Genomic DNA, 12,125 nt, shown 5'->3' with positions numbered 1-12,125 from the left:
TAACAATTAAATTACTGGCATTTTGCTGTATAAAATGATGCAATGGATGGTTTCAGAGAAATCTGGAAAGATTGATATCATTTGATAAAGAGAGAAGTCAGAACAAGGAGGATATTTATACAATAATAACATTGTAAAGACAGCTTTGAATGACTCATGAACACTAATCAATGCAATGATCAATCATGATTTTAGAGGACAAGAAATGAAGGAAAAGTGATAGATTAAAAATATAGAACAAGGCATATTTGGGACACATTCAATGTAGGAATTTATTTTGTGAGAGTATGCAAATTTATTAGGACTTGATTTTTTTTCTTGAGTGGTGGGAGGATGAAGAATAGAATAAGAAGGAAGAAAAGAAGGAAGGAAGGAAGGAAGGAAGGAAGGAAGGAAGGAAGGAAGGAAGGAAGGAAGGAAGGAAGGAAGGAAGGAAGGAAAGAATGAACTAATGAAAGGAAGGAAAAAAGGGAAGGAAGGAAAAAGGGAAGGAAGGAGATAATTGAGGTATTTTTTATAGAAAGAAGATAACAGAATAGAGGGAAAAAATGCAAATATAAGTGGGACAACTATAGGTTGAATAAGTATATTTGAAAAATAAACTGTGCATAACAGATATCTGTTATTTTATACACATTCATTTTTCCTTCTCCTACTATATACACATATATAAAAATATCCATTTTGTCTGGTGTTTTTTAAGTTTAAAATAAAAATGAAATAAAAAACAAAGTTAGTGTGTGAGTGTGTGTATGTCTATGCTTTAAGGTGTATGGGATCCTTTCTTTACAAAAATCTAGGGAGTTATATACTGTAAATGTTATTATCACCATTTTATATATAAAGAAACTAAGCATTATTTCTTAAATGCATCAAGTTAGTGTGTGTTCAAGACAGGATTTGAAGTCAAGTTATATCACACCAAGTCCAGCACACTTTCTACATAGTACATACTGCATATAAAACAATTTAAGATCTAAGGATCCGGATTCTATAAATCTCTGCATGTGTGTTTATTGTGTTAATAACTATTTCAACATAAGTGGATTTCTTTATACTATACATATTAATTCAAGCATTTAAAAACATTTTTTTCTGAGAAAAGATCCATAATGAATCATCCCTGGTCTATAATTTTTAAAAAAATGATTAAGAACCTCTCCTCTAAGGTATGCCATATAAGTTGATAAGTAAAAAAAGAAGTTAATATCATTGTCATATAAAATAGTGTTTGAAATAGTTTCAGAAAATATAAAGATATAAACTTTCACAAAAAGAAAAAAATGGTGCTTTTCTTCATAAAATGGAAGATTAATTGTATTATTTAAATAGCTCATTTTGGGGGCAGCTGGGTGGCTCAGTGGATTGAGAGTCAGAACTAGAGACGGGAGGTCCTAGGTTCAAATCTGACCTCAGGCACTTCCCAGCTGTGTGACCCTGAGCAAGTCACTTGACCCCCATTGCCTAGCCCTTACCACTCTTCTGCCTTGGAGCCAATACACAGTATTGACTCCAAGACTGAAAGTAAAGGTTTAAAAAAAATAGCTCATTTAGAAATTTTATCTTTGGACACAAGGAAAGATGATTTTGAATTAGTTAAATCAGGGGGAAGTGATAGATTTATTTTCCCTATAAATCAAGAATAAGAGGATGTTCCTTTGAGTATCAAAACTCACTTGGAATCTTTAGTGGCTTTGAGGTTGAGAAGTCAACTGAATCGCCATTGTCACATACATATTGTCAGAGGAAGGGTTTGCATACAGGTTTTCTAGGCTCCTATTCAAGAATTTTATCTATTGTATCATTTATGAATTAATTGTGAAATGAATAGATAATAAAAAGAAGACAGTCATATTGTATATTTATATCTCATGAGACTGAGCTACTTCATTATTTCAAATTTCCTGAAATAAAACACTTTCCAAAATCAGAAGAGGGAAAGGAGAAACATTCATTCATTTACTTGAAAGTATGAACATCATTTATTTGACCTTCTCTGATGAGCTGAGGGCTATAATATTTACCATAAGTAGATTATCAATTTTCAAAAGATTCTAAGTGTATTAAAATACTTTAATATAAATAACACTATTTAGTATAACTTCATTTTTCTTTGATAACTTTAGAGGATACTTTGGAATGATTCCTTCCCTAGGATAATTATTAGCAACATCAAAAATCACATAATTCTAAAGATAAGAGAAAGTGGAGGAGATCAAATGGAAATTATACTAATTATTTTATAGTATTTGTCTAAAAAGGCAGAATGCATGAACAATTCTTATTCTCTGACTTCTTTGTGTATTAAATTCTGGGTTAAGAGAATTTACTGTAGACAATATGGAAATTAGACTAATAAACTTTTTTCAAGGAGGAAGATTGTTGTTAGAAATTAGGATATCCTCTTGAAACAGAAATAAATATTAAAAATGAAAACAGTATTAAGCAAAAAAAAAGGATGAAAGCTCTACAGAATTATTTTTTTAAGGAGAAGAAATTGATGTTCACTAATGAAACATGCCATGTATCCAGAAAATAATGAACGGTGCCTGGCACATAGTAGGCACTTAAGAAATACTTTATAAATTTAGTTTAATTGAAATATCCAAAAACCCTATTAAAATTAAATGTTTTATAGGGAAGTATATGATAAAGGAACATGAGCACAAGTTGCAGGATTGTATTTTGGATTTGATAGAAGATGACTGTCACAGAACAAACATCACAGTGAGATTAATAAATGATATTATTTTATGCAATCTCCTTTTATATTGATTATCCTACCAATATCAGACACTATCTTATTATGTTCTAAGACCTAAGAATACAAAAGAAAGGACTCAGAAGAGATACACAGACCTTGAATAAATGGTTGGAAAATAAAATCCATTAAAATAACTAATAGTTATCAGCCTTGAAAAGAGTCTAATATGTTTGCTGGTTCTAAGCTATGTGTTTGAGTAAGTGAAGGGTGATAGGCAGTGGGCACATAGGGTGTGGGAAGAGCTATTTTATCTCTATTCATTATGTGTACATCAAGTTAAAATCTTTGCAATCTGTTGCTAAATGTAGGAGAGGTAGCATGTTCCCCTAAAGAAAATCCCTTGTAGCGCTATGAGTTTCTGAAGAAACCAATAGATTTTAAATCTCTCTCTCTCTCTCTCTCTCTCTCTCTCTCTCTCTCTCTCTCTCTCTCTCACACACACACACACACACACACACACACACACACACACACACACACACACACAAACAAAATTGTTCTGACTAATTTGTTTTAGTCAGACCTCTGGTCAACATTTTATTCTTGAAATTCCTATGAAAAGAATCTTTTTGCTTTGCTTTGGAAGTTTTGCATATTAAAATTAAATCTGCAAAATTCAGGAATTTCATATTGCAAAATTTTGGAGAGAATGGAGACAAAGATTGAATCTAATTTGACTCACTCAACTTACATATAATTTCCCCAAAGTTTAGAGCAATAAAGCGACTTGCATAATAAGTTCCTGCAGCTCAGAGATATATGAATTGTTTAAACCTAGAGGGAACCTTAGTTATGATCTAGTTCAATTCTCTTCATTTCAGAGACAGGTTCTGGTGAAATCAGAGCAGGATGATTCTTGCTTCTTGAGCTTTGGACACAGTACCTGAACCCTGATTATCTTAGGATTTGTCTGGGTTTTGGTGGGTAGAAGCCTCTCCAACAGTTTGTTCATCTCTTTTGGCTTTAATGTGTTTTTGTTTTTAATAGCATCACCTCACTGTTAATATGTAACATGTTTGCGATCTAAAACTCTCAAACTCTTTACATTTTAAGAAAAGTGGGCTTCCTTTATCCTATAATACTGATTGATTTTTAGAAAATGGAATGTAGAACTTAACATATATCCCTACTAAATATTGACTTGTTACAGAATCTCAGAACCCAAAATTTAAAACAAACTTCTGAAGATATGAAGCCCTACCCATAATTAGACCAAAATCTCCTCTACAACTTTCCCAATGTGGTCATCTAGCATTGTTGCTGTTGTTTATAACATTAAAAAAAGTCTCATCTTTGCTATGGACTTCATATAGAAATAGCACAAGGACAAAGTTGCTACTATTTTATATATGATATTTTGTAGACTATTAAACAAGTGGAGAAAACCACTGCCTTTCGAGTTGAATAAAATAATTAAAATATGGGCTTATCTTTTATAGGCTCACTGCAGGCATCTCAGTTATTATAATCATTCTTATTATCTTCACCCTCATTACAATCTTTTAGAATTTACATGTAATATTGATCCCTCTTTTCCTCTAGTTTCCATATTCAACTATTCTCCTTTAAAAAACAAAAAAGAATAATTACCTCAATGGCAGAATTAGGACTAGAACTCAAGCTTCCTGACTCCCAGTCTGTTTACCTTTCCAGTTTCTCTTTAAAATTACCTAAAATAAAATACCACTTACAGTTATTTCCTAAACCTTTGACATCTCACCCTTCTCATATTCGGTGGTAGGTTCATATTAACACTATTCCCAATAATTTTTACTTTCTTCAGTTCTCTCAAATCGAGGCTCAATAGAAAATGAGTTAACCACTGTGGTGTAGTGGGAAAAAAAGCAGTGGTTTTGGAATGAGAATTCAGATTTAAATCCCACCTCTGTTATTTATTATCTGAAAAAAACTTGGGGTAAGCCACTTCATCTTTCTGATCTTCAGTTATCCTATCTGTAAAATAAGGAGATTGGACTAAATTATATCGGCTGGCCACTCCAATGCTAAATCCTATCATGTCTGGTTGCTTGCTTCTTAAAGATAAAGCTGCACTTCAGAAACTACATGGTTATAAAACAGAAATCTCGATTCTACACGACTACAGGAAATCCCATTTATGAAGGGTTACTTTTGTGCTATGTGCTTTTTCCAAATTACAGATTTTGATAATTGCATCCTTGTCCTTAAATTGTTTTTAATACTGCTATATTGTGAAAACTTTTCAACTCCCAAATCACCACCACATCATTTTGAATGATTTTTAATTTTTTAAACTGTACTATCCATATATTATCTATACATTTCAAATTCTTCTAAGAGAAATACAGACTCATTTAATTTTTAGAAACATATTTTTCTTATCCTGTTCTTTATATTTTAGGCTTGCCATATGGTATAGTCCTATTTTATATCACATGTTTTTAAAATTGAAATTAAATATTGATTTTAAGGAAATAAAAGTAAAATTGTGTTTTTATTTTTTCCCTTCACTTTATAACAGTAAGAAATAAAATCCATGAGAGAAAGGAACTACCAATCACTATAACTTTTTCTGTGGATCTGACTAGTGATAATTCGATTATAAGCCTACTATCTAAATATTTTTGCCTACTTTTCTATGTAGGTGGATCAATTTTCACTGTGCCTGAATATTAATTTTTGACAATTAAAAATTACATTGAGTTTAGAGCAAAAACCTTTCCATAAGTTTCTTATGAGTAGCTGAAAAATGATGACTAATGAATTCAAAACCACCCACTAATTGATCAAAAGAGATAATTTCACAACATAATATAGAACATACTCTAGTCCTTAATAGTTATAGTGTATGTTTTTAAAAATATATAAATTCCAAATGATTTTAAGATCCCTAACAAACATTTTAAATATCATTCTTTCTGAAGAAAATCATGTGCCTAAATACCTAGCTTTTTTTATAAGGGAGAATTCTATGTACAAGCAAATTTAACTGATAATTTGGCTTTACATTTTAATGTTGTACATAGAAAAATTACTTCCCTGTAGAAAATTATTCTGTTTCAATGAACAAGCATTATTCATATGAATGCCACCATCTTAGAAATAATTTGGAGTTAGACATTGTTAGAGTTAGTGTTAGACATCATCTAGGCTCACCCCTTCATTTTACAGACAAGGAAACAAGACCTCACTATCAGATGTGAGTAGTGCTTCAAAAAAATGGACTGAATTATCAATGTTTAAGTTATCTTCTACTTTAAAACTTAATTTTCTAATCCAAGAAAAATTATTATTATCACACTCAAAATTTTATTATTCATTTTAACTGTAAGTCACAAGTGTCCATTTTCAAGTTCCTTTTTAAATAAGCACAAACATTCTACTTGTATTAAACTTATTTTACAATAATTATTTTATTTTTCTGTTATATATTTAAACACATTCACAACCTCACTCCAAGCTGTCTTTGAAGAATAGACTCATTTCACATTGGTCTACAACACACCCTATGTTCCTGCCAATCTTGCAGTTTCCCATAAACTGCTTTCCATTTTCTACCTGTGTGTCTTTGCTCTTTCTCCTCACACCAATCTCTTGGAATTCTTTGCTCTATTAAATACTCAGTTCAATGCCTATCTCTTGCCTAACATTTTCCTGATCTAACAATTATTACTTTCTCTCTCTCTCTCTCTCTCTCACACACACACACACACACACACACACACACACACACACACACACACACACACACACACAAAATACACAGTTTCTTGAAGGAAGGAGATCTTGTGAAATAGAAAGGGAGAGATAGGAATTGAGATGGAGATATAGATGCTTATTATTGTGTTAGTTGCTAACACAAGGCTAGTGAATACCTAAGAAATTCTTGATGAAAATCACTTGTATTATAGTCTTAATGGCAATGTTTCACTTGCTAATTGTCAAAACTATATACATTTTTTAAAATGTGGACCTGGGATTTCATTGGTGCAGTAAAGGTATATTACTCCATTAATTTTTGGTCTTAGAGGGTTGCTTGAGAGTACTGAGAGGTTAAAGGGCCATACCACAGTCACACAGCAAGTAGGTGCCAGAGGAAATATAACTATGTGAAAAATATAACCTCAAGGATAATTGTGCTCAAGAATTATTTTGGATAAAAGTCAAATGATTTTTCATATTCACTCTTCATATCAAATCTAAGTAGTGACAGCACTTTAGAGGAAATTTGAGTTATAAGAAGGCATTTAGCATTAGGACAGAAAGAACTTTAGTAAAAAAGGTGACTAAGGTTAAAGGAGAAGATCATGGGAAGTGGGAACAGAGAAGATGAATGGTGCCAGTCTCTCCTTGTCAGTTGCATCCTTATTTCAACCCATACTGTGAAGCATGGGGATTTTGATGTGCCAGAGTCTGACTAAGAGATGAACCTGATGTTCTTTAGTGGTGGACAAAAGGAAACTTGCTATGTTTAATTTACTCATTCCTGGCAAAGTGGTTGATACATTTTGGCTTTCAAAATCCTTAGCACTTTTCACAATTACTAAAATTAAGGCTTTGAAAAGGAAATTGTCATCAATGGCTCAAATGCATATCAATTAAAAAGAAACTAGCATTAAGTCAAATGACTTAAGTAATATCTAAATTTTTAAAAGTCTCCTTTATCATCCAAAAAGTACATATAGATTTATCATAAGATTAAGAAAAAAATTGGTAAATTATCATTTGCATTGGGAATTTTACATTTTCAATATTAAAAGAACAACTTATGCAGGGCCAGAAGTTACTTGTACCTTTGTGATTACTAGTGAAACACTTGGCAAGGACAATTTACTACTCAAAAATATTTCAAAGGATGGTTACAAGTTATGAGTACTTACTCAGATATGCATTTTAAAAATTTCCATTTTAAGTCCTATGAATTCCCCTTCAAAAGACAATTTAAAAAATTTAACCAAATCCTTTAATTCATACCTTTAGTGTAAGCACAGGAACACACAGGAAAAATGATTTCATTCTGTCTAGAAATTTAGGGTATTTTTTCACACATCAAATAAAGTACAACAGTCAGATTGAATTTTTGTCTACCATAAACTAGAATATTTAATAGAATTAATATTGTAGTATTTCCTTTATTATTGTTTGAATTACCATGGCTTTATTCTTTAACTTAATATTGTTTATTAAAATAATTTCTTAACTAAATTTCAAAATAATTATTTTCTTTATAATACTATGTATTTAATTTTATGTAAAAACATTATGCTGAGAAGAGATTTATAGAATTCACCCTATGGATTAAAGGGTCCATGACAAAAAAAAAACAATGTTAAGAACTTCGGGTCTATTCTTATTGTAGTTTACAAGTGGCATTTCATTTCCTGAAAGAGTAAAAATAGGAAATTATGTGCTTCTGTTATATTACTCCTCATAACAAAAATAGGAAAGTCTGTGCTTAAATTGGAGGTATTTTCCTAACTAACAATAAATAAAGAACACTTATGTTTAAATTATATTTAAGCAGACACGATAATAATCAGAAAAAGAATTACTGTGTTTTCTTAATCTAGTATGAAATTATAGAATGAAAAAAATGTTACTTAATACCATGAGTTTCTTTGTGTCCCAAATAAATATTTATTAGTTTTATCACCATTCACATAAACCTGTTTTATATACAAATGATAATTAAAATGACTCATGATCTTGCTGGTCCAATATTATATTTTATAAATAAGCCAACATAAGGGCTAATACAAATACAAATTGTAAAAAAAATGCTATTTGAAATTTGTTTTTATATTTTAACTTGACTTGTGATTTTATTGGTCTTTGGAACTCATTATATGGAAACTTCCTTTATATATTCAGCAAAGTTAAATGACTTGTGAAAGGTCATCCAACCAATAGAAATCAGAGATCTTTAAAACTCTATGAAGGTCAACTATCCACCAAATCAAGTTTGCACTACTTGCTGAATTTTTTAATATTGTACTGGAGCCCAAAAAATAAATTAATTAAATTTACATATAGTAGATTCCATCATACTATTCCATTCCAACATACTATTATTCAAATTTCATATTACTCATAGAAATGCAGTTACTATGTTATTATATAAGACAAGGCAAAATTTAAACCTGGATCAAATTAGCAGAGATAATTTAGTCAAAGTATGCCATGGATTTAGTTATACTTGCTAAATGGGACTCTGCTAAATAGTTGATCATCTAATAAAGACTGCTATTAGTTTTTAGAAAAAAATAATGGGAAAGAGACACCTTCTTAACAGTTATAGATAGTTTTCCAGGTTTTATATGGATGTTAAAGTGAAAAAGCCATCAGATCCTTTGCAAGTTATTTGTGCGAGACAGCAATAGCCTTGAAGATTTAAATCTAATGACCTTTCATTGTCTAATTTCATAATATTTTTAGAGGTCATAGTTTTCTTTTTCTTTCACCATATTCTAAGATTTTTGTCTGTTCATCTCATTTAAGCATTCTTAAACTAACTTTATTTTTTTCCTTTAAGGAATTCGCCCTTATTCCAATGGAAGATAGTCATTGACTCTTCCAAGCAAGAATACTCTCATGGAGTAAAATTACTCTATAAGGGAAAAAGTCATTACTATTTCATCAAATAAGTTAAAGGTTCTATCTTCCTCAAATACTGTTACATCCTGACTTGACCAAGACACTTGACTTTCCTCTGACATTTATCCATTAACCAAAAGGAGTGATGCTATAAACTGTCTTCTTCCTACCTGACAATGAATGCTCTTGAGAACAAATGGGTTCTATGTGTAAAGTCATTTGAAATCCTCAGATGAAAGCTGACATTTAAGTCTAAGGCATTTTTACTATGAAAAATAAAAATTATGAAAGAAAATACTACATCTAGAGGACAGTCCTAAAAACCACAGGGTTGACTATGATTTTAAAAAACATCTCAAAAACAGAAGAACCCAGAGGACTAACTGGATGACTTTTCTAAAACCACTCACTCTCAATTGCACTATTTCTTCCGTGCTATCTACAATCAAAGACTTGAATTCACACCAGAGCTAAGGAGATAGAGAGAGACAAGATAAATAAAACTATAGTCTTAGAACAGCCAAAGATGCTAGCACCTAGAAAATAATGTACACGGGCCCTACCTCTCCAATATGGCCCAAGGTGACTAACGCCACTATGGATGAAAATATCTCAACTATAAGAAAAAGCCCTGAAGCAATTAAATTTTTTATAAAAACACTTCTTTACCGTCATTTATTCCTTAAAAAGCACAAACAAAATTAGCATGAAAATAATTTCCAAAAAGAATGTGACTATAGTAACCTCTTTGACAAAACAAAGTTTGCTTCTCCAGATATTATGTATGATTATAGTGTATCCTCCTATGGGGGACGAGTCTTTCAGATCATACCCCTCTCCAGTGCCCTTGAATATAAGAATTCCTTTTCTCCATAGTTTCTGAAAAACCTACCCCAGTTTACTGAGGAGAAGGAAAGGTCACACTTTATTTCTGAAAGGGAACACTTTCACAAAGCCTTTGGCATAGTACTTACTCAAATATGGTGGTTTGTAAGGCGCTCGTGTATTGGACAGCAGTCCGTCCAGCTCCTTCCTCTCCAGAGTGCTGTGAAGGGCCTTCTCTTTACCAAAGGTGGAAAAAGATCTCTCTGCCCCAGGCTGGGCTTCCGGTGTTTCAAACACTTCAGTGTCTGGCACCGAGTCCATCCCGGGAACGTGAAGATTGCTGCGGTAATCTGCCGCCTGGCGGCCATCTGAGGGGACAAAAGAAGGCATCCAGCATCGATCCGAGTGGCCCAAAGCTTTACACTCCTCAGTACAATTGGAGAAGAGATCCATGCCTAGAAGCAGAAAAAAAGATGCAAACTGTGATAAGAGCTTCAGTATCCCCAGTGACCCTGAGAGAGGTGCTAGAAGACAGAAAGCCTAGTGAGGGGTTGTGAGAGTCATCACGAACCCTCGATTAAGATGAATGCAACACTGTGTTAATCAGAGAATTATGTGGGTCATCACTAAAGTCTCAACACAAGAGGGAAAATGGCAGGGAGACCACTGAGAAAGCGCGGTTCATTTCCTCATGGTCCTTTAGGGGAGTAATGGATTTGATATCTATCGTTTGGCGTAGGTATGGGGAAAATATCAGAGTTATGGGGTCTAGGGAGGACCCGTAGGGGTAAAATGGTACTGTCACAATCTTCTGTGCAATTAATCACATCTAAATAATTCAGATGAAAGACCTTTTCTAACTTTTAAAAGATGATGATTGAAAGTTATTTGCTAAGCTATTTTTAATGAAGGGGGGCATTTTTTTAAGAGGAGTGCTATAGGTTTGGGTTTTTTTAAGTATATTCTGAAATTCTGACATGGAACCTTATTGATACATCAAGAAAATCAATATGCTTTGGTAAAATGAAATGTTTAAGTGGAATTTATTTTCTTAACAGGTGAAATCCATTTTTATCTCTCCTAATAACTTTTTAAGAGATTGTTCTCAATGACACTGTAGAGTCCGTATTATCACCAACTAATTACAACTGATTACCTGGAAAGAATCCTACAGCAAATTACTGTAATTAGTGACCTGCAGTAGTCAAAGCACAGAGTGACCTGGCTGTAGAGCCTATTGACAAATAGGTTATTACTTGTTCTATATTGGCAAACATTTGTTCCAGCCAACTCAATGCCATTTATTTACATATACTCTAATGCTATTAAGGTTTCAAACGAAAATGCCATTTCCACAGATTTCCTCTGAATGGCATAGCATGAAATATTTTCTACTGGAAAGTCAAAAATACACAGGAAATTTCACACGGTTATTTCTTCAGTAACACACAGGTGTGGCTGGAAGGGGCAAGGGGGAAAAAAAACGTTTTGCCCAGGGTCAAGTTTGGAGGGCATGTACATCAATAGGAGTTAGTTAAAAGTAGACATTTCCAAAACCACAGGTGTGGTAAGCTCTTCTCTGGTTTTGCTCTAGCTATCCCTACTTATCCCCACTTCCACTTGAACACACTTTCACGTCCTGTGTCCAGGCATAGTTTGTGGTTTGTGGTACTTGCCTCTGCAGGAAAAAAAAATAATATTTGTGTCTCTGGTAACATAGAATAGTTTTTTATCATTTATCTACCAAATGAGAATGACAAAGAAAAATCCATTTTATGTTTCTGTGAAGCATGGACAAGCATTCAGAGAATAGGTTTCAGAACCGGAACTCAATTTTAGTTATTAGCATATTGGTAATTCTCAAATAGGCAATAGTGGGAAAATAATGTATTTTTAAATGAAAACTATAAGAAAGCAAAATATAGGTTTAGTTTAAATGAATACAGTTGTCTTTAGTTAATTA

General features: G+C 32.4%; 1 protein-coding gene across 2 annotated transcripts in view; it reads right to left on the bottom strand.

Annotated features, from left to right (window-relative positions):
* LOC100009859 (protocadherin-10) overlaps positions 1 to 12,125 on the bottom strand; it is an 88,804-nt gene that overhangs the window by 61,930 nt on the left and 14,749 nt on the right. For both annotated transcript variants that reach the window (XM_056802706.1, XM_056802705.1), the window contains exon 4: positions 10,312 to 10,617. In XM_056802706.1, coding sequence (XP_056658684.1) covers positions 10,312 to 10,617 — 306 coding nt within the window. The remainder of the gene's footprint in view (positions 1 to 10,311; positions 10,618 to 12,125) is intronic.

Source organism: Monodelphis domestica, chromosome 6, assembly GCF_027887165.1.
Source record: "Monodelphis domestica isolate mMonDom1 chromosome 6, mMonDom1.pri, whole genome shotgun sequence".
NCBI classification, from domain to species: domain Eukaryota; kingdom Metazoa; phylum Chordata; class Mammalia; order Didelphimorphia; family Didelphidae; genus Monodelphis; species Monodelphis domestica.
Note: the sequence above shows the minus strand (reverse complement) of the source record. Positions and strands in the feature narration are given on the sequence as shown.